This window comes from Rhineura floridana, chromosome 8 (genome assembly GCF_030035675.1).
Source record: "Rhineura floridana isolate rRhiFlo1 chromosome 8, rRhiFlo1.hap2, whole genome shotgun sequence".
NCBI classification, from domain to species: domain Eukaryota; kingdom Metazoa; phylum Chordata; class Lepidosauria; order Squamata; family Rhineuridae; genus Rhineura; species Rhineura floridana.
In genome coordinates, this window is record NC_084487.1 from 117,001,557 (window position 1) to 117,025,505 (window position 23,949).

Below are 23,949 nucleotides of genomic sequence, written 5' to 3' on the forward strand. Positions count from 1 at the left end.
TAAATTTTATGAAGGAGAAAAAAGGATCACAGAACAAATGGCCATATTGGCTTTTTAACAATTCATTCAATAATGAAAGTAGTATTTGTTTTCCTTTATTTTATGTAATTGTAGCCTACTTTGCTTCAAACTACTTTGTCTGTGATTCTTTTGTTTTTATACATGTGTTAGAAATCTCTGCCCCTTGTGCATTTTAGTGGCATAGTGAGCCTTTCATTCCTCCGTGTCATTTCCATGCCCTCCCAACGTAAAGGTGTTTGTAACAAGTAGAAGAAAGCAGTGGGTAAAAAAATATTTTTCTAATTGATTTGATGCTATTTCAGGAAGAAGAGTAGAAACAGGAAAGCAATTTTGATGAGATATTAAAAAATGTGGCTTTTTACCTGTAGAAGCTTGACGCTCTCCCTTCTAATACTTTGGGTAATCCTATGCATGTTTACTCAGAAGTACATCTCCTTCTGTACTTTGGGGCTTACTCCCTAGTAAGCATGTTTAGGATTGCAGCCTCAGTGGGTTTTTTCCATTTATTATTGGCCTTCATTGTCCCTGCAATGGCCATTGGAGAAACCAATCACTCATTAGCCTTAAGTTTCAATTATATATTGTAATTGGGCACTATTATGAAAGAAGATAATTTTTAATAATTTGTATTGGTAAAAAGAAAAAGAATGCACAAAAGGAAAAATGTTAACACTAATAGCCAGTGGTTTTTGTTTTTGCTGAATATTAATTGTACTGCCTGGATTGTGTAGGCTAAAACAGCAGTTGATTTTTTTGTGAATGATGTGCTCTGGCCATTTTAATTATGTGCTCTGGCCATTCTTATTAAAGTTCAGTGGACCATTGCATACAACTTTTTATGTTTGCAGATACCTTGTTTGCAACTTACTGACCTGTGTGCTGCTGGTATGCTCTTTCTTCTCGCCTTCTGTTGTTTCTAGTAATAGTATATATGTTGGGTTCCCTTTGTATTATTCAAACTAAGTCCTACAGTGAATTATTTTGCTAATCTGCCATATGTGGTGTTTGCTAGTCTGCCTCTGCTATTTAAAGATGCTGTTTCCTTTTGCTTTTTACCCTTATGCATGCAGTTTGAACCACAGTAGCTGCTAGTCCAGCTGTGGAAGCCAGATAAGACTATATGTGGTTTCTCTTGTTAACCTGAAGTGAAAGAAGAAATTCCCATAAAATGAAAAATGGCTGCAGTTGCTGATGGTGGCGTTATAATCATAATTACTATTTGTTGCTTAGGAATGAAAAAACGTCCCTATTGGATAACTTACAGTATCTGTGGATGGAAGTGGGTGCTGGATCTGTTTTTATATTGCAAACGCCTTTAATTTTATGTATAGAAACAAGTAGAACAAAGAATTCACTTCTTAATTTGGTGTTTGCTTTTGTACATTTATTGTAATTTTTGAAAAAGTAATCTCAGTGTGTTGAAGGCTGCAAGCATGTATGCTTATAGGGAGTAAGTCCCATTGAACACAGTGGGATTTTCCATAGGAGGACTGCCATCAAGCGGGTTATAGCTCCACCTATCGTCCGAAGGCAAGAATGTTTTTGAAGTCAAGACTAGGGGCGTCAGGCCCCTCCCACTCTCCAGTTCATTCTTGCCTTCGTCCATGCAAGTTGGAGTATATAGCTTAGATAAGTTTCTGTGTATTTGTGTGACAGGGTGTGGAGGTTTTGTGTGTGTATTCCCGTTATTTCCCTTCCCTCTGTCTTTTACTTTAGAGTCTGTGGGACTGACTGACTGTTCTTTGTTTGTCTTTTTGCCTATTTCTTCCATCAGTCCCTACCTATTTACTGGGAGACTGTGGCTGCTGTTCTCCCTTCATCAGGCAGTGGACGCAGCCTTAATCCAGGAGCTTGCAGCTGCAGCTCCCTGTTCTGTGCCGCCGCTTTTTTCCATACTGTTTTCTAGCTGAACGGTGATTACTGGGAGACCGCGGCTGCGGTTCTCCCTCCCTTAGGCAGCGGACGCAGCCTTAATCCAGGAGCTTGCGGCTGCAGCTCCCTGCTCTGTGCCACTGTTTTTCCCCATTCTGTTCCAACTCGCTGCCTGTTTTTTTGCGGCAGCTCTACAGAGCCTGCGGCTGCAGCTCTTTTTACCTTTAGAGTCCCTTTATACGTTGGTCTGTCCAGCCTCCCCCGGCTCGTTCTGCGGCATTTTAAATCTCACCGCGACTGCCTACGGAGCCTGCGGCTGCGGCTCCTTCCTTTCACAGTTCACTTTGCCGTTGGCTCCCCCCCCACTTGCTGCGACTGTTCCAGCGGCTGCAGGGAATTCTCTCGCAGTTCTGCTTTCGGCAGTGATTTAACTGGCTGGCCCTTCAAGCCGTGATTACATCTCTCAGCCCTGCGGCTATAGGGCGTATTTCAGGCCGCTCCCCTGCGACCGTTTTTCCGGCGGTCCCCATTTTTGAGCTTGCTGGTGCTCTTTTGTGACCGCCATTGCTTCTTCATTGCCCTGCGTCTTTCTGATTGGCTAAAATTCCCGCTCTTTTTTACGAGCGCCATTTTGTTCCTCCCCCTTTTTTCCCGCCCTTTCTGTTTAGCCCTTTCTATAGTAAGGGATTTTGTTCAAGGCCTTTTCTATCAGTTTTTCTGTGTGTGTGCTGCAGGGTGGAATCTATAATCCTGCTACAGGTTCTTCACCACCAGCTGCTGACTGAGGCTGAATATTGAAGCTGTTTTGTGCTGCAGGGTAGAATTTATAGTCCTGCTACAGGTTCTCCACCACAAGCTGCTGACTGAGGCTGAATATTGTAGCTGTTTTGTGTATTCAGCCTATTTGGAACCGTACAGTCTGCCCCATCTGTGGCCGTGTACCAAAGCTGTTTGACATTGTACATTCTGCCCCATCCGTGGCCATGTACTAAGGCTGTCTGGAACTGTATATTCTCCCCCATCTGTGGGCGTATACTTAGTCATCTGAGCCGGTGCATTCTGCCCCATCCGTGGCCGTGTACTGAGCATATTTGGGTCTGTACATTCTGCCCCATCCGTGGCCGTGTACTGAACCCCCTTGAAAATATATCATGGCGGAACAGCCAGCGACATCTCAGGCAACCAAGCCTAAACAATCTAAGCCAGCCAAGCACAAGCACACCAAAGCGGTTGCCAAAACTAAACATCTGTCCAGCCACAGCACAACCAAGCGGGCACACTACGTCTCTGTTCCGGTTTCTGAGGAGGCAGGCCAGGAACAGTTAACAAATCTCTTTCATTCTCCGACTGCATCCTCCGAGGAGGACTTTGCAGGGTTTCCTGACCAGCCAGCAGCCAGCCACCATCCTCCCATATTACCACCTAGGGCTCATTCATCTTCCCAACCTGCTGAACTGCACATACCGTTGCCTCTCCAAGCACTACCATCTAACACACTGGGGCCGCAGCTGTCTCATGAGTTCATATCACAACTACAAGACATGCTGGCGTTCTACACTCAAACACAGCCACAGTCACCAGCCCCCGCCGTTCCTCAGCGGAGTGTGGACCACCATGTGCGCAATGAGACAGATCCCTCCTGCTCTCCGAATCCTTTTGACATTGCCAGGGGCAGGTTTGTTGATGACGCTTCTTGTGGGGAGGATCCACCATTTGCTACTCAAGCCGAAGGAGTCGAATGGAGTGATCAGTCGGAACAGGAGGAGGATACATCTTATCGCCTGTTTGATGCCTTAGATTATCAGCCCCTTGCTCGCAGAGTATTGAACACCCTTGGTCTCCAATCTACACAACCTGCAGCTGCCACTCCCGCTATTAAAGGGGCCAGGGTCTTGAAATCCCCCACACCAGCAGAGCACTACCTTCCTGTGCCAGATCCTATTGCTAAGCTGGCCAAGGACAAATGGTCTCATCCATTACAAACATGCCGTTTTAACGCCCTTGTGGACAGACTTTACTTTTTGGCTCCGGACTTTACAAGCAGACCGGCCGTCCCTGGCATAGATGAGCCGATCTCCAGTCTAGTCTCTATATCCCTTTTGCCGAGGGAAGGAGATTCACATTTAAAGGACGCCACTGAGCGGAGGTTGGACTTTGCCTTACGCAAGAACCATGAGGCCACCGCTTTCTCCATGCGAGCCTCTGCATCAGCTTCCATCTTTTCCAGGGCAGCAATGATGTGGTTGGATGACCTCTTAGATGATCCTAATCCTGATCCTGTCTCTCTGAGGAGGTCACTGATGAAATTGCGCAAGACAGCGGCGTTTGTGGCTGATGCCACCTTCGACACAAATCAGCTGGAAGCACAAGCTATGGCAGCTCAGGTAGTCGCTCGGTGGACCCTCTGGCTTCGTCACTGGCAAGCGGACTCTACAGCCAGAGTTAATTTATCAAGGGCACCTTATTCCAGCTCATTACTCTTCGGCGAGGAAGCCCTAAAGGCAGTGCTTGTTGACCCCAAGGATGCTCGAAAGCCTGTCTTGGCCACTGTCAGGAACGTTGATCGCAGGCCTTTCAGAGGTTTCACCTCATACCGCACGACCCAGCCCTTTCGAGGAATGCGGCCCGGGGGACGAGGCCGCGATTTCCGAACCTATGATTTCCGTCCCTCCAGGGGAGTCTGGAACAGACGTTTCCCAGGCAGAGGTCAGTACCAGGGGCTCAGAGGTACCTCAGCGTCCTCATATAGGGGAGGGTCTCGCCAGCACAGACAGTACTGACGCGATACCGGTTGGGGGCAGACTGCTTCTGTTTGGAGACCATTGGCTGCGTCTGACTCAGGTCATCTGGATCAGAGATCTTTTTTGTTATGGCTATGCAGTAGAGTTTTCGGCAATCCCTCCGGACAGATTTCATCCCTCCCCTTGTCCCAGGGCACCAGCCAGGCACTGCATCATGCAGAGAGCCATACATCACCTCTTGGACACAGCGGCGATAGAGCCAGTCCCTACAACAGAGAGGTCAGAAGGGGTTGTACTCCCTCCTATTTGCTGTGCCCAAACGAGAACTGTCATGGAGGGCGGTGTTGGACCTCAAGTTCATCAACCGTTTCGTAAAGTATCGCAGGTTCAAAATGGACACTCCATTACAGAAAGCCTTCATGAAGGAGATTTCCTGGCTTCTATCGACCTAAAGGAAGCGTATCTCCATGTGCCTATTTGCATAGCCCACAGAAAATTCCTTCGGTTTGCTTTCAGCCCCCAGCATTTTCAATATCGAGCGATGCCGTTCGGCCTCTTATCTGCTCCGAGAGTATTTACCAAGGTGCAACTCATACTAGTGGCTTACCTCCGGCTTCAAGGGATCCATATCTACTCCTACTTCGACGATCTTTTAATACGGGCGAGTTCCAGGGAGCTGGCTCATCGCCATCTAACGCTCACACTCCATGTCTTGCAGGCCTACGGCTGGCTAGTCAATTTCGACAAAAGCCATCTCCAACCAACCCAACACCTACAACATCTAGGGGTGATGTTGGACACCCTGCAGGCGACGGTGTTCCTGTCTCCAGACCGCATAACTGCTATCACAGACATCTCATGGTCTCTGATGCACCACGCAACCGCAGACGTCATGCTTCTAGCCAGGGCTCTCGGAATGTTGGTGTCCACCATCCATATTGTGCCATGGGCTCGAGCTCATACTCGCCAACTCCAGTGGGCTTTGTTGCCGTTTCAGCAGGACATTGCCAGGTCAAATCATCAAGCAATTCCCTTGAGCCCCGCACTGCGTCTTTCATTCCGTTGGTGGACGAGGGTCCAACATCTCACCCAGGGCACTCCGTTCAGAGAACCCCGCAGGACTGTTATCACCACAGATGCCAGTCTCCTCGGCTGGGGAGTCCACTGCAACTCCCAGTTCGTTCAGGGGGTTTGGACCACATCAGAGCAGACTCAGAGCATCAATTGGCTGGAACTGAAGGCTGTCTGTGATGTTCCTGTATTAATGTAAATATGGTAAGTGCTGTTTGTATAGAAGATATATGGTAAGTGGAGTGAAAGAGGAGGGGGGAGTAGATGAGCAGTAGAATACTGGATGATTGGCTGAGCGTTTGAATGGCTGGGAGTATAAATGGAAGAATGACAGTTGAATCTGGGTGGATGTTAGTAGGTGGATGTTAGTGGTGGGTGTTAGTTAGTGGATGTGAGAGGAAGAAGGTGTTTGGTGGTGGATGTTAGGAGAGTGTGGAGAAAGAGGGAATTGGAGTTCTAGTTAATAATAAGACAAGTATCACAGGAATAGATGAAACCATATGCTTATGTACCATTATAAAACTAATCTTGTTATTTCTGATATTTAATAAATACTATTTTGGTTTACCGAAGGCCTGATCCTTGGCTGGGGTTTTCACAGACCAGAAGGGAGGGCAAGGTAATTACCAAGGCTGAAGGGAAACAGTAACGAATGGTGGCAGCGGTGAAGAGAAGAATAATAACATTACAAGTATCCAGCGCAACCCAGAGTTATATGAGTTATCTATATATTATTATTATTATTATTATTTATTGCACTTTTAAACCGCCCTTTAGCAACAGGCTCTCAGGGCGGTGTACAACAGAATAAAACCACATTTAAAAGCCAGCGAATGTAGATTACAACATATAAGTATAAAAACACAATTAAAAACAGATTAAGACAAAATTAATAGAAATTACAATTAATTAACTATAAAATAAAATTAAAACTTGAATTAAAATGCCTGGGCAAAGACGTAGGTCTTTACCTGGCGCCGAAAAGATATCAAAGAAGGCGCCAGGCGTATCTCGTCAGGGAGGGCATTCCATAATTTGGGGGCCACCACCGAGAAGGCCCTAGATCTCGTTATTGCTCTCCGGGCCTCCTTGTGAGTTGGAACCCGGAGAAGGGCCTTCGACGTCGAGCGCAGCGAACGGGTAGGTTCATAGTGGGAGAGGCGTTCCATCAGGTATTGCGGTCTGGTGCCGTTAAGGGCTTTATAGGTAAGAACCAACACTTTGAATCTGGCCCGGAAACATATTGGTAGCCAGTGCAGTTGGGCCAGGACAGGTGTTATATGATCAGATCTTTTAGTCCGAGTGAGAACTCTGGCCGCAGTATTCTGCACCAGCTGAAGTTTCCGAACCGTCTTCAAAGGTAACCCTATGTAGAGTGCATTACAGTAGTCCGATCTAGAGGTTACCAGAGCATGGATAACTGAGGCAAGGTTCTCCCTGTCCAGATAGGGTCATAGTTGGGCTACCAGCCGAAGCTGGTAGAATGCATTCCGTGCCACCGAGGCTACCTGAGCCTCCAGAGACAGGAGCGGATCTAATAAGACCCCCAAACTACGGACCTGCTTCTTTAGGGGGAGTGTAACCCCATCTAGGGTAGGTCGGACATCAACCATCTGGGCAGAGGGCCCCCCCACCAACAGCATCTCAGTCTTGTCAGGATTGAGTCTCAGTTTATTAGCTCTCATCCAGACCATTATCGCGACCAGGCAGCGGTTTAGTACATTAACAGCCTCACCTGAAGAAGATGAAAAGGAGAAATAGAGCTGCGTATCATCAGCATATTGCTGAAAACGCACTCCAAAACTCCTAATGTCCTCGCCCAGCGGCTTTATATAGATATTAAAGAGCATGGGGGACAGAACTGAGCCCTGCGGGACCCCATATTGGAGTACCCAGGGCCTCGAGTAATGCTCCCCAAGCACCACCTTCTGGAGACGGTTCTTGAGGTAGGAGCACAGCCACTGCCAAGCAGTGCCTCCAACTCCCAAATCTGCAAGTCGCCCCAGAAGGATACCATGGTCGATGGTATCAAAAGCCACTGAGAGATCAAGGAGAACCAACAGAGTTACACTCCCTCTGTCCTTCTCCCGACAGAGGTCATCATACAGGGCGACCAAGGCCGTTTCTGTACCAAACCCCAGCCGAAAGCCCGATTGAAATGGATCCAGATAATCAGTTTCATCCAAAAGAGCCTGGAGCTGGCGAGCGACCACACGCTCTAGGACCTTGCCCAGAAAAGGAACATTTGCTACCGGTCTATAGTTGTCAAAATTGTCGGGGTCCAAGGAGGGTTTTTTTAGGAGCGGTCTCACCACCGCCTGCTTTAGGCAGAGTGGGACCACTCCCTCTCGTAAAGAGGCATTAATCACCTCCTTGGCCCAGCCGGCTGTTCCATTTCTGCTAGCTTTTATTAGCCACGAGGGGCAAGGATCCAGAGCAGAAGTGGTCGCCCGCACCTGTCCAAGCACCTTGTCCACATCCTCGAGCTGTACCAACTGAAATTCATCCAATAAAACAGGACAGGACAGATACAAAGGGGTTGGGAACAGCATAAGCACGGAGTCACAAAAGTAACCAGATAGAGAGAGGCTCAGGCAAAGTCTCTGGGAACATTGGTTATAGGATGTGACTGGTGGTGCTGCCTAGCAGAGGGATCTAGTGAGATCTGTGCTAGAGCGGAGAGAGAAACCATAAAAAGGACAGTCCGGACTGGTGGAGTCCCTGGTGGTGCCTAGTGAAAGGTAGTAGCCACAAGCAGGTAGGAACCTGACAGGGAGAGCCGGGGAAGGGCGTCACACTGTCTACTTAGCTCTGCTCCATTTTCAGTCTCTGTTCCACTTGGACCATGTTCTCATTCGAACGGACAACACGTGTGCCAAATCTCACTTAAACAGACAAGGGGGGACCAGGTCCCGTCCTCTGCAGAACCTAGCTTCCCTCATACTCGACTGGGCAGAGCAACATCTGCAATCCTTAAAAGCAGAACATCTCAGAGGAATTTGGAATGTGACAGCAGACTGGCTCAGCAGACAACAGGTCTTTCCGGGAGAATGGAAACTTCATCCGACCATTTTCCATCTTCTCCAGTGTCGGTTCGGCGTCTTCTCAGTCGATCTATTTGCCTCCAGTCGCAATTGCCAGCTACCCAGGTACTTCGCTCGATACCTGGACAAGACAGTGGAAGCGGTGGATGCCCTGTCGCTACCGTGGCCGGATGGCCTATTGTACGCCTTCCCTCCAATACCACTGTTAGCCAGAACCTTGAGAAAGGCGCGACGCGAGAGGGCCAAACTGGTTCTGATAGCTCCATATTGGCCCCGTCGACCGTGGTTCTCGGATCCCCTTGCCATGTCAGTGACGGACCCTTGGACACTCCCGGTCAGGCCAGACCTCTTATTCCAGGGCCCAATATTGCATCAGGATCCCAATTGGCTCAAGCTAACAGCGTGGCTTTTGAACGGGGACATTTAAGGTCTGCTGGCCTGTCTGACGCTGTTATTGACATTATCTTGGCCTCAAGAAGACCATCCACCACCCGTATATATCAACATACTTGGGTGGCATTCTCCAGGTGGTGTCAGTCCCAGCACCTCGATCCTTCCCAGGCCACAATACAACAGGTGCTGCAATTCCTTCATAGGGGCCTCTTGATGGGACTTAGACCCAACACCTTATGTAGACATGCGTCCACTTTGTTGTCCATTCTCTCAGTGTCCTCCGCTGGTGCTCCTATTGCCTCGCACCCGTTCATCAAACGTTTTCTGAAGGGAACCGCGCTACACTCACCGGCTGTATTCCACCGTTTTCCCTCATGGAGTTTGTTGAAGGTCCTTCAGGCTTTACAACGCCCTCCGTTCGAGCCCCTTAGGACTGTGCCTTTACGTCTGTTGTCATTCAAGGTCCTGTTCCTGATCGCGATCACCTCTGCAAGACAAGTTTCGGAACTGGGCACATTGTCTTCTGCCCACCATCTCTGTGTCTTTCACAAGGACTTTGTTGTGCTGAAGACTGATCCTTCCTTCCGTCCCAAGGTCAATGCAGTTTTCCATTGCAACCAGGACATTGTTCTTCCTTCATTTTGTCCGAATCCTACCCATCCTCTAGAGAAGGCTTGGCATTCATTGGATGTTCGGAGGGCTCTCAAGACCTACCTGTCTAGGACCCAGGATATACGACAAACTGAGTCTTTGTTTGTATCCTTTCATCCACGTTCTATGGGGCATAAAGTAGCTAATTCCACCTTATCCTGCTGGTTGCGTGCATGTATTACCTTAGCCTATGAGTCCCTTAAGCTTCCAGTCCCAGCTAGTATAACAGCTCATTCCACTAGGTCAGCGGCCACTACGGCTGCTTTTGCTACCAACGCTCTTGTTGCTGATATTTGCAGAGCTGCTGTTTGGTCTACCCCACACTCGTTTATAAGGCATTACAAAATAGATCGTTATGCCTCTGCCGATGCCTCTTTTGGCAGACGAGTGTTGCAACAGGTTCTTAATGATGATTAGGATGTGGGTGGTCCCTCCCTTTTATGGGCTGCTTTGGTACATCCCGCTTGATGGCAGTCCTCCTATGGAAAATGGACCATTGGTCTCACCTGAAGGGTGATTTTCATAGGAGGACTGCCATCACGACCCTCCCAGTTAGAGGATACCTAGATATTTTGGGGTTTTTTTTCATATATTCCTGTTACGTTATTATATTAGATTTACTAGTGAAGTCAAGACTGCTATTAATGTTATATCGCTACGTTAGAGTCATATTATTATGATTATTGCTATTGTGTTATGTCTTTGCTGGTAGGCCCGTTGGCCTTTTCTCCTGCATTTTTAGATATCTCTCTTTGGACTCGCGATTGAACTGGAGAGTGGGAGGGGCCTGACGCCCCTAGTCTTGACTTCAAAAACATTCTTGCGTTCGGACGATAGGTGGAGCTATAACCCGCTTGATGGCAGTCCTCCTATGAAAATCACCCTTCAGGTGAGACCAATGGTCCATTTACTTTAGAGTAAGCATGCATAGGATTGTACTGTATATGATTATAAGCTGCTAAATCTTTCAAGAAGTCAGTAAGCAGATTTCCCCAGAATTCCAGCTTGTTAATGTTTTCAGATCTAAGAGTATTCTTTTTCCTTTTGCAATTTTGTATTGAAAGGCAAAATGTAAAATTATCCATGTACTGGGTTTAAAAAAAAGCCTCTGATTTTTTTCAAATGATTTGTTTATTTTTATTATATTTTTCTTTAAAAGGAAGAACAGCATGCCAATACATCTGCCAATTATGATGTGGAGCTTCTTCATCATAAGGAAGCACATGTAGACTTTTTAAAAAGTGGTAAGTAGGGCAAATAATATAGAACTGTTGCATTTTCGATGTAACATTGTTCCAACTGTGGATTTTAAAGATAGTTTGCATTTTTGGGAATTGCTTAATTTTTTTTTAAAAAAAATCTACTGTCTGAGCTCCACAGAGCTTCTTGCACAAGCAGAAAGCATCCTCTAGTTTCCTATGTTCAGCTGTAGCCCCAAGCACCATATCTCATGTTGTCCCAGACTGTTCCCAGCTCTTGGGAGTGGCTTCTTTGGTAGGATGTAAATGGTAATGTAGATGGGCAAGCATCATATTGGCGATCCCTGCCTTGGCACTTGCTGGTTGTCCAGCATTTTTTCATGAATCCCAGCAAGATGGACCTCAGTCTTAATTCAGCAAGGCACTTATGTTTTATGCTCGAACGCAAACTTGGAGAATACTTAACATAGATTAGTTATTGCTTAACTATTAAGAGAGCCTGAGTATACATTTCTTGCTGTGTAAATTAAAAACCTGTTAGTGGATTATGGGGATCTTCTCCATGCTGCCCTGGGCTCCTACTGGGAGGAAGGGCAGGATATAAATGTAATAAATAAAATAATAAAATAAATATTAAAAAAACTTTGGAAGTTGAAATCATGATGCACTCCTCTGTATTAAATATTCAAGTTGATTATGTGTGTGTGCTTGCTTAAATTATTTATAACCTGCTCTTCGTTGTTCACATAATCCCAGAGTGAGAAACAATATAATAAAACAATATTTAATTTGAATGCAGCTTAATGGAAAAACAGACAATATACTGAAAAATATGACTGCATCAGCCAAGTGAGGGACACCACTTCAGTCAAATGCTTGGATGAATAGCCATGTTTTTACCTAACATAAGAACTCCATGAAGTTCTCACCACGTGTATCTTGGAGAACTGTGGCACCATGAAAAGGGCATCTCCCTAATGATCTTAAAGTCCAGGCAGATGTGTAAGGGAAGAGCTATCAAGGACTCTGACACTCTTTTAGAGGTTAGGAGAGCACCAGTTCTGGCTTGTAAAACATTTTATGTGTCTATAATTTACAGTCCAAGAAACACAAATAGGCAAAACTGTCCCATCTTTAGAAGCACAAATCCTGGCTGTTTGTTTTCATTCTACTCCTTTAATCACAGAATATTTGCTTTCACAGTATTTTAGAGATATCTTAGATGACATTGTGCTGAACAATGAGTAGTTCTAAATTATTTTATTAACATGTCAAAATAGAGATGCAGGGGTTAAGGGAAGGACTACTGCTAACAATTCAGTGCAGAATGTTTCTTGGTGGGACACTTCCTTTATAGACTTATTTATTTATTTAAACTGTTTATATCTCACCTTTGCTCAGGGTTCAAGGTGGTTAACGGCATGAAGTAGTTTAACCCTCAAACAGCAACAGGAAATAATACAATGTAGTGACAGTATAAATTATTCAAAATCCAGAGACAGTGAAAACCAGTTCAGTAAAACAGCCATGTACACCTCAAAATGACTTTCTAAAAAGTCAATTAAAAGTGCTTACAAAAGACTATTAAAGAGGAAGTAGGGTAAGCCTCCCTTGGGAGGGATTTCCAAAGCCTAGGCAAAACCATTGAGAAGAGGCTCCTCTGGTCCCAACTGTATCAATTCAGCATTGATACATAACAATGGAAGACAGCAGCATAATTAAGGTAATTTCTGTTACGTACATCATTACAGATAAAGAAGATTTGGAAGGGTATTTTAAAATGTGAGAGAGGATGTAACTTAAATGCTGAGGAAAGTGTGGGGTGAATACTTTAACTGAAAATAATATATTTGAGAGCAAAAGAATCTTGTTGAGATATAGGGTTATATTCAGCTAAGTCCTACTCTGAGTAGACCAATTGAAATTAATGTACCCAAGTTAGTCATCTGTATTAACTTCAGTTGATTTACTCTGAGTAGATCGAATACCACTCAGCATTTAGAAGCAGAGTATTGACTTGAAGATGGCCAAGTAGGACTCTAATGGATTGGAAGAGTGTCTTAAAAAATTAATCCCTAAATTGTACATAGTAATAATTTTTGTTGGTGATAGGCAAAATAATTTATTATAATATTCATAAGCATTTGTATATTGATTTTTATTACTCTTTGTGTTACGTACGTATGTTTATCTCTAATTTTGTTTTGCAGGTGATAATCATATGGGTGGTAGTAGCAAAGAGGGCACATTTAAAGAAACTGTAACTTTAAAATGGTGTACACCAAGAACAAACAGTGTTGGTAGGTGCACCTTTTTCTCTCAAAGATGTCCATGAGCTGCATAGTGCTAACAGTATTGCTGTTCCTTTTTCTTTTTCATCCATATTATTGGTATTTGTTGAACATACATTGTGGACAGCCAGGAGACCTATGCAGCATGCATTTGTTTCAAATATTACAATCTAATCTTTCTTTCATGACTTTAAGCTCCTTCTGTAATGTGTGTGAGCTCTTCATTAAAAATAAATTATCCTCAGAGCTTCAAAATCATTTAAGATTATTAAATATATATTGTGGCTATTGGAGGTTAAATGGAGAATGTGTTACATGAAAACAGATAGAATGAATAGAGAATTTTGTTTATTATCTGATTAGTGTGCATCATCTCCAATTAATGTTCAAGAATGTTCAGAAATTAACGATAAACACTTGGAGGCTTATATTGACTATGGAACAGATGAAATCTTTGTGTGTGCATGCAGTTATCATTGTTGATGTGTGCTTCTATTCAGCTTACTTTAACACCAATACAGGTATTGCTTGTTTTGCAGAGTGGTTAATAATCTTTTTCATTTGTGGATTTTATTTTTTGTGTGTATTATGAAATTGGTATTTTTTCTGTGTTGTAATCAAACTAAAATATCTTTCCCTATCCCCTTTTTCCCTTCAGAACTGCATTATTGCACTGGAGCATTCAGAATATCACCTGTAGATGTAAATAGTCGACCTTCTTCTTGCCTCACTAATTTTCTTCTTAATGGTAAAATATTTTCTGGCTATCAACTCAGATGAAAATATTATTGTATTTTAATTGTTCCAGAGTCAGGCTTGAACTAGGAGACACATAGTCTGAGCATGGGACCTCATCTAGTGAGCTTTCTAGGATGGTGTGCACTCAAGCCTAAGAACCTATTTCAAATGCAGAAGGAAATATGGGTGTGCAACATTAGTCCCTGTACTTGGCAGACAGTTTGAAGTTCTGGATTGCCCATGACTGGTATGAATAGTGAGAGCTTGACCTCTTGCCTTTGACTGCTCAACTGTGTAGTGCTTTCTTCAGCTTCCATTTGAAGCCACTATCCTCAAGGACACTGGGCTGGCAAAATCTCAGTCTGTAATGCAGGCATACATGCACATCCACGTGCACACATCATCCTGACCTGGCCCTGACTAAATGGAACCTTTGTATTCAATCTTTCTATGTCTAGACATCCAGTTATGGATGATTGAAAAGACATTACATTTTATATTGAAGTTATTTAACTTTTTTCAAAGGTGTTCAGCAAATCCAAGTACGCTAATTAAATCACCCATATCCATATGTTTAAACTTTTGATAGTTGCATAGATTCATGAAGTGTAACTACTGCTTGCAAAATCATGTTATCTTACCTAAAATTTGTGGTGCTTCCCCCCACATAAGATTTACTTCTGTCAGAGTGCCTCTGGAATGCTTGTCTTGAAGATTTGAACATAAAAAAACATTTAATTAAGAACTCAAGAACTATACAACTAAGTCTGTGCACCTAGTGGCACTTGTGTATCCAACTAAAGCACTGCGCACATGGAATGAATATAGTGAATGCAATGCAACAGAACTTCACTGCCCCCAAATCTGCTCCAGAAGGGGAGAATGCCAAGACAGATGGATGGGGGCACACAGAGGGGAGGTTTCATTGCCCTCACAGAAGTTGTTGTGTGCGCACAATTATTTAGTTGGATACAGTTGAGAAGGGGGTTGGACTCGATGGCCTTATAGGCCCCTTCCAATGCTATGATTCTATGAACCCTTATTTTTTTTGATGCAGGCATATTTTCTACAGTGGGCACCAGGACACCCCCTGCCAAGTGGGTACTGTCTTCCTCTGCTAGTGCTTGAGGCAGGAAAGAGTTAACACTCCAACAGACCATCACCACAGTCCCTCCCACGGAGTGCTAGTTCATTTTCTACCTCACTTGAGCAGTACTGATTTTGGCCTTGCTCTTCAGTCTGGCTAGCTTATATCCTTATTTAAATTCAAAATCTTCAGTGTTGTAAATTAATTGTATGTGAATGTTTTTGGAGCGGTTTAGAGAATTTCCGTGTGTGTCTGAGTGACTGTTGAGTGTTGTGTCCGTTGATCAATTAATTACTTTAAATATTTAATCCTATGAATTAATTACCCTGTTAATTAGCTGAGGTGTTCAGCAAAATGCCTAAGGATCACAACAAAGTCTCTACAGAGCACTCCTAAAAATTAAAGTCATGGCACAAAGCGGCAGGAGCAGTTCTTGCAAGAGCGCCTTCAGCCTGCTCAGACAAGATGACAGTAAAAAATACAAGCTGCAGCAGCATGCACAGAGGTAGCTTCCATTTTGACCAACAGCAAACAGCCTCACAGTCAGTATATGGCCCATTCGCTCTTGCAGAGAGGCCAGTAGTCAGCAGCAAAGCGCTATCAACCCTGCAAGTGATGTGGTAGCAGAGTGCCGCCATAAATAAAAATAACCCTGCAAGCAATGCAGTAGCAGAGCATTCAGGGAGGAAACATGCTGTCAAAAATAAAGAGAGTAATAAGAATGCAGTCTTACCAACGACATCATTAGAGTACAGAAGGGCAGCTTACATGGGAGAGCAAAGCCAGCAGTGGGTGGCAGCAAATAATGACATGCTCTCTGAAGATGTAAGGGCTCCAGATCCGCTAGTCCTTTTTTGTTCAGATTCAGATGAGAAGGAAGAAGAATTCACTGGATTTAATAATACACAGCAGCTTGACTTCCCACAGAGCAGTTTAGGCACTGTGCCTTTGTGTAATACTGCCATCTCTGGTCAAAATCACAAACAGCAGCATACAGATTCAGCTCATACATATAAGCAGCGGCAACACCATAGGGATTGAGCACAGACAATTAAAGTGATCTTTGCTGCCACCTCCTGCTCCATTCAGGAACTCCAGCAGGTGCAACCTTTTCATTTAAGCCCTGCTGAATTAAATCACATCAGAAGAGCTTCGATGGATCATATTTCAGCAGAACTGGCTGCTTTTTGCTAGTCTTTTCAAGTAGTTCCTGCACAAATACAGCAAGTTCCACAATCACGTCATGTGTACAGGCATACCCCGCTTTAACGTTTGCAATGGGACCGGAGAGTATACTTTAAGCGAAAATAAACGTTAAGTGAAGCAATTGTCTTCACTTGTACTGCACGCAATCACCACTAGATGGCAGCGGCGTCATGCCAATAAAGTGTACGTTATTGCGAAGCGTGCGAACGTTAAGCGGTATGGGGACGTATGGAACATGTACGTTATAGCGAGGTGACGTTAAGTGAAGCGACGTTAAGCGGGGTATGCCTGTAGTCAATTACAATCCAATATGTTGCAGTGCAGTTCTCATTTGAATCAAGCAAATATGCCTGATGATGACCATTGGGCTACAGAGAACATGTGCAAATGACTCACCAGATCCTCATGATGTGGCCAGAGGTAGAGTGCGGAGGTTGATAGCACACAGGCCTGATAGGCGAACCGCTAATGTGCAACAGTTTGTGCATGATGACTCAGTTGTTTGTCTGAGGAGTATACAGAGGAATGGAGTGATGGTCCACAAGTGGATGAACAGTCATCCTCTATGGACTGTTCCATAGTGCTTACTACATGACTTTGCTATGCAAGGCTATGGCAGCATTAGATTTAAAGAATTCAGCTATGGAGCAGGCACCTTCCACTTTGAGGGGAGCCACTGTACTTCCAGAAACAAAGCCTAATGACAAGGTGGTCAAAGTGCCATCACTTCTCAAGAAGTTAGTGAAATCTGAATGGGATTCACCAATTCAGTCTAAAAAAATCAGTGTCATATGGTAATATGTTAAACTTGTTAGAACCAGAGTTCATGAAGCAGCTGAGAGCTCCAGCCATTGATGCCCCAATTTCTGCCTTAGTTTCCAGAAATGTCCTGTCAAGGGATGGAGATGCTCTGTTGAAGGATCTCGCAGAACAAACGTTAGACATGGCACTTAAGAAAGTACATGAGTCTACAGCATTGATCATACGTGCTTCATGTGCAGCATCTGTTTTCAAGGGCAGCACTACTGTGGTTAGATGATGTTTTGGACAATCCAAATCAAGATCTAGAGAGACTCAGGAAAATCATTCTGAAGCTTTCACAAGCAGAGGCCTTTATTGCAGATGTGACAATGGATGCGACACAATTTGCAGCCAGGGCTATGGCACCCGAAGTTGTAGCTAGGCGCATCTTGTGGCTTCACCATTGGGAGGCAGGTGCTACTTTCAGTGTGGTGCTGGCTACAGAACCTCATGCAAGGAATTGTTTGGCAAGGATGTTTGTTTGTTTATTTATTTATTTATTTATTTGATTTATATCCTGCCCTTTCCCCCAGCAGAAGCCCAGGGTTCAAAAGGATGTTTTGAAGGACGTGTTAGTAGAGACAAAGGAAAAGAAAAAGGCAGTGCCAGTAACAAACCAAAGAAGGGATAATTGGCATTCCTTTTAACCCTATCAGCTGTACCGGCCGTTTCGTTCATCTAGATTTGGTGGAAGAGGGCTGGATTACCGTTCCAATAAACGTGCTTTGGATCTTCCTAGATTCCAGTCACGCAACCAACAGCAACCAGGAGTGCAAATTCTAGGTTCAGCCAACACCAACGGATGGAAGACAACAAAGACAATTCTGACTTATTTCAAACTCCCGTAGGCCGCCTACTAAGTTTTGCACAACAGTGGGAGGCAACAACATCCGAACATTGGGTCAAGAATGTGGTGCATCACAGGTATCAAATAGAGTTTCCTGCCCCACCTCCAAGCAGATTTGTCCCATCACCAATTTCTTTGGATCCAGAGAAGCACAGACTAGTTCAGGAGGCAATAGATCATCTGTTGCAGATAGCAGCCATAGAACCAGTTCAACAGGACCAGAAATTCTGTGGTGTTTGTTCTCTGCTCTTTATTGTGCCGAAGAAAGGGGGTGCTTGGAGGGCTATATTAGACCTAAAATTCCTGAATAGGTTCATAACGTACCAAAAATTTTGCTTGGAAACCTTGGTTTCCATAAGGGAAGCACTTCAACCACGAGGCTTCTTAGCCTCCATTGATGTAACCAAGGATTATCTCCATGTGCTAGTCCATACTGCAAGTACCTTTGCTTCATTTATGGCAATCAACACTACCAGTACAGGGCAATGCCTTTTGGCTTTGTGTTGGGTCCAATGGTCTTCACAAAGATAATGGTTCCTCTATATCAGGAGGGGCTGCATCTGTACCCATACTTAGATGACATTTTGATTTGGTCTCAGTCAATGCAGACAGTGTATCAGGACATTCATGTCACCCTAGCGGCTCTCAAGGATCATGGATTCCTGGTAAATGTTATAAAGAGCAATTTGAGTCCAATGCAACATCAGCATCTGGGGGCAATGATAGATATGGAATGGGAGATAATATCTCTTTCAGAAGAAAGTGAAGAAGATACAGCTGGCTGTACAACCATTGCTGCGGAAGACTACGGTGGACCTCATGGTCTTAGCAAAGGTTTTGGAGGTGCTAGTATCTGCCATCCAAGTTAAGCCATGGGCCAGGTTTCATGTTCAGCCTCTGCAGTGGGCACTGTTACCTTACCAATTGCAGATAGCACATTCCAGACATTTCCAGGTTCCATTAACAGGACAATTTAGGGCAGCTCTACAGTGGTGGATAAAGGATTGCAACTTATGCAGAGGTGTCCCTCTAAAGGACCCAACATGGGAGGTTGTTACAACAGATGCCAGTCTACGTGGTTGGGGCGCTCACTGCAGAGGGGAGCTTCTACAAGGAGTGTGATCTCCTTAGAAAGCAAAACAAAGCATCAATTTACTGGAGTTAAGGGCTGCACAATTGGCGCTGCAGCATTTTGTGCCACATTTTCACCTCAAGCACATGATTTTGAGGACAGACAATTGTGCAAAAGCATTCACAAATCATCAAGGAGGAACAACATCACAGATACTTCATCTGGAAGCATCATGATTACTAGCCTGGGCAGAGAGGTCCCTACGTTCACTGACAGCAGAATACATAAGGGGGGTGGACAACATACAAGCGCATTGGTTAAGCAAACAGGATGTGTTGTCGGGAGAGTGGCAACTTAACAAGGAGGTATTTGAACAGCTCTGCAGAAAGTTTGGAAAAATAGATGTGGATCTTTTTACTTCTGACATCCTCCATCAGCTGTGAAGGTGCTATGCTTGGTGCCCGTTGTTGGTGGCAGAAGGTGTAGACACATTGAATTCTCAATGGCCGACAGGAACACTTTACATCTTTCCACCTTTCCCTTTGCTGGCCCGAGTGCTGAAGAAAGTGAAGCTAGAGAGGGTCAATATCATTCTAGTTGCACCACATTGGCCAAAGAGGCCATGGTTCTCAGAACTAATCAATTTATCTGTGAAGTCCCCATGGCCTCTGCCTCTTCGTTCAAATTTACTGCTTCAGGGGCCTCTACAGCACCCCAATCTGCAATTGTTGAGCTTAATTGCATGGAAGTTGAGCAAGGAAGGCTGCTGAGAGCAGGGTTGCCAGCAGAGATAGTAACCACCACATTGGCATCTTGAAGACCTTCCACAATGAGAAACTACCAGTATACCTGGGCTGCATTTTTGCAATGGTGCAATAACAACCACGTGAAAGTGTGAAAGGCGGGAATTGTGGCGTTATCTTTTTTAAACAATGGCTTGAAGCAGAGTTTGAAGCCCCACACCTTGTGAAGAGATGCATCAACATTGGCAACAATGCTTTCTAAGTCTTCATCTGAGTCACTGGGTGCTCATCAATATCTGAAACAGTTCATAAGGGGGGCATCTCTGACATTGGCACCTGTTCAGCATTGGTTTCCTCTGTGGGACTTCACAAAGTGTTGTCAGCTCTCCAAAAACTGCCTTTTGAACCACTGAAAACCTCCTCTCTGTGAATAATATATTTCAAGGTGCTATTCCTGGTGGCAGTAACATCAGCTAGACATGTGTCCAAACTGGGAGCACTTTCAGTTGCAAAACATCTCTGTATTTTCCACAGGGACAGAACCATACTTCGAACAGATTCTGCTTTTATTCCAAAAGTAAATACAGCTTTTCACTGTCAGCAGGAATTAGTTTTGCCAACATTTGCCCATCACCACAGCATGCTCTAGAGCAGTGGTTCTTAACCTTTTCCACTGCCAGCACCCTTTAGATTTCCAGAATATGCTCTTGCACCCCCTGAAAAAATACAGTTGAATTTTATTTTATTTTAATATGTGTTTTAACCTAACTTAGCTAAGATAATGACAGTTTTCCAAAATCTTTGGTTGGGCCTCACATCCCTAGAAAAAGTCTCGCACCCCCAGGGGTGCATGCACCCCAGGTTAAGAACCACTGTTCTAGAGCATTCTTGGTATTCCTTAGATGTGCCGAGATCACTTAAGGTCTATAATAATAGGACACGATCGATAAGAAAAACAGATCCATTATTTGTTTCTCACCACCCAACTACTCTGGGTAAGAAGGTGTCATCGTCCACTCTGGCAAGATAGATTAAGGCAGCCTTTCCCAACCAGTGTGCCTCCAGATGTTGTTGGACCACAACTCCCATCAGCCTCAGCCAGCATTGCCAATGGTCAGGAAAGATGGGAGTTGTGGTCCAACAACATCTGGAGGCACACTGGTTGGGAAAGGCTGGGTTAAGGGGTGTATTGCTTTAGTGTACAGCATGCTGCACATGCCACTGCCATCAGGTATTGTGGCACATTCAATGACAGCAGCAGCTACTGCAGCATATTCAACAAATGCACCTCTACAAGAGGTTTGTTGGGCAGCCTAGGCAAACCTGAATACTTTCACTAACCATTACAAGATAGATTTTTACACATCTGCAGGAGCAGCCTTTGGGAGGCAAGTTCTTCAGCAGGTGCTGAAGAATCAGTAAAGGGTTATGTGCCCACCCATACAATAGTTCAGCTTTGGAACATCCCATTTGGGGGGTCCTGATGCCAACTGGAGAAGGAATCATTTTACTCACCAGAAAAGTGTTTCTCTGGGGGCAGCAGGACACTGCCAAGACCCACCCTGGGATGCAATATGGCAATAAAGAACATAAGGGAAATGGGTGGAGATTAAAGGGTCAGGGAACTGACCTAGCAGTGTGCAGGTTTATGTTTCATGTTAGTTATAGTTGATTCAATGTTGTTAGTGTTTTCTATTTGTGTTACCAGATTATATTTTCAAGCCTGGCCAGACAGCAAACTAGCACTCCATGGGAGGGGCTGTGCTGACGGTCCTTTGGAGTGTTAACTCTTTCCTGCCTCAAGCACTAGCAGAGGAAGACAGTACCCACTTAGCGGTGTCTGCTGTCCTCAGAGAAATACCTTTCTGGTGAGTAAAATGGTTCCTTCACAACTTCCAGACAAAGAGTAAACTGCTTTGAAACTTGCCATCAAACTTGACTTTAATACCAAGGAAATGGCTAGGAACTGTTAAGGACAGAAGTTGGAATCCAAAGGGCTTAGGTGTGTGCCACATAACTCCTGAAGAACATTACGTTGTACCACTTTTTGAAATTTAGGCATACTGTTTGTTCCTCTTAAGACACAATTTTAAAAGCTTTACTTTTCAAGCAAGTGATTAATAGAAATGTTTGTTTTAAGATGTAATTTGTGTTTGCATAATTTAATGGCTACCTCTATCTCAAGAGGTAACGGAGCTAGTGGTTGGTTTGAAATTAGAGTTCATTTCTATATGACATTCTTGGACTGCTGTCTCCAGCATCAACAAGCTTCTCTTGGGGCAAGAGGATACAAATCAGGCTCAGTTTCAGAAATTAGACAAAAAAACTCTGTGTTAATAGTGCAAGCAGAATAAGGTGTCATTTCATACAAATATTTTTATGTTGTTTCAAAATGCTAATGGATGACTAAGTATATGTAAAATTGTTATGCTAGATAACTAATGAAGCAATTTCTCTTTCAATAGGCCGTTCTGTGTTGTTGGAACAACCACGGAAGTCTGGCTCTAAAGTAATTAGTCATATGCTTAGTAGCCATGGAGGAGAGATTTTTCTGCATGTGTTAAGCAGTTCACGATCCATTCTGGAAGATCCTCCTTCAATTAGTGAAGGATGTGGTGGCAGAGTCACAGACTACAGGATTACAGTAATGTTTTTCTATGTATTTTTTTTCCTTTATTTCATTATACAGCCAAGAGAGTGGCTGTATACTATAGTCATCATGGATTTTTCACATTCCACCATGTTAAATTGAAAATACCCCCATGCCATTCTGCTGCTTCCCATAAGCTAATTTCAAAACAAAATCTTTCGAACTTATAGTCCTGAACTCAGAAACACTTGCTTAACAATCCTCTTAAGTTTTCATGGTGATACACAAAACACTCAGAGATAATCCAGAGTTCAGAGTGTAAAACAAGAATAAAATGACCCAGACTGAGACCAGTGGTCTCATAATTTGTTGAAATTAATTAAAAAGCAGCCATTTTCACAGAGTACCTGTAATCCTATAAGTGACCTTGCCCCATTCATTCAGAAGATGAAGGTCAAACTTTTAAAAATGACTGATTTTTAATTAATTTAAGAAATTTAACTTTGGAGTCTATGATAGTGCAGACATGCTTAGTAAGAATCAATTGTCAGTGTAGTAAAAGGCAGACTAACACCTCTTTGGCTTGGCTAATAAGGGGCCACACCCATGCCAGACATTTATTCCACTTTAAACAGTCATAACTTCCCCCAAAGAATCCTGGGAAGTGTAGTTTGTAAAGGGTGCTGAGAGTTGTAAGGAGACTCTTCCCCTCATAGAGTTACAATTCCTAGAGTCCTCTGGGAAGAGGGACTGACTGTTAAACCTCTCTTCCCAGAGAATTCTGATGATTGTAGCTCTGTGAGGGGAATGGGGTGTCTCCTAGTACCTCCTAGCACCCTATAGAAACTACACTTCCTAGGATTCTTTGGGGAAAGCCATGACTGTCTAAAGTGGAATAAATGTTGGGTGTAGATGTAGCCAGGGACAGCTTTGGTTTAAATTTGTGTGGAAGACTACCTGTGTCTGCTGTAGAAAAAAAGGTGGGAGAAACCTTGAAAAATAATGATACTGTTAATAATGTTTTCCTTTTGGAAAGGAAAGGGGCTTTCCCTCTGCCAAGTGCCCACCAACCCAATCGCTACTTCTTTCCCTCCCCTTGGTCAGTTTCATCTATCCTATGCATGATTGTACAGGAGTAAATCCCATTGAACTCAATAAACCTGCAAATGATCAAACCCGCCCTCCCTTCCTATCCCCTCCCTTCCTATCCCCTCCCTTCTGCCCCTCCCCCTTCCTTCCCCCTCTTCTCCTTTTCCCCTTCTCCACTCCTTCTCTCCCCCTTCTCCTCCTACCCCGTGGTCAGTTTCACCTTTCCTGAGCATGATTACACAGGAGTAAATCCCGTTGAACTCAATAAGCATGCAAATGATCAAACCTGCCTTTCTTCTCCCTCTGTCCCCCTCTTTCCTCTCCCGTTCCTCTTCACCACACCCTCTCCCCTCCTCCTCCCCTCCCCATTTGAGCACCCCCTTCCCCATGTGGTCAGTTTCACCTATCTTAAGCATGATTGCATAGAAGTAAATCTCACTGAACTCAATAAGCATGCAAATGATCAAACCTGCCTTCCTCTTCTCCTCCCCCT

The 23,949-nt window shown here is 44.2% G+C and overlaps 1 protein-coding gene across 9 annotated transcripts in view; it reads left to right on the plus strand.

The window, feature by feature from the left end:
* Window positions 1-23,949, plus strand: part of INTS13 (integrator complex subunit 13) — a 43,559-nt gene that overhangs the window by 9,729 nt on the left and 9,881 nt on the right. For 5 of the 9 annotated variants that reach the window (XM_061582204.1, XM_061582203.1, XM_061582206.1 and 2 more), the window contains 4 exons: window positions 10,953-11,037; window positions 13,203-13,292; window positions 13,942-14,031; window positions 22,243-22,421. In XM_061582204.1, coding sequence (XP_061438188.1) covers window positions 10,953-11,037; window positions 13,203-13,292; window positions 13,942-14,031; window positions 22,243-22,421 — 444 coding nt within the window. Of the gene's footprint in view, window positions 1-24; window positions 4,600-5,352; window positions 5,910-8,531; window positions 10,228-10,505; window positions 10,669-10,952; window positions 11,038-13,202; window positions 13,293-13,941; window positions 14,032-21,485; window positions 21,504-22,242; window positions 22,422-23,949 lie in introns of those variants that run through there. The other 4 variants (XM_061582211.1, XM_061582209.1, XM_061582208.1 and 1 more) reach the window with 4 other exon arrangements.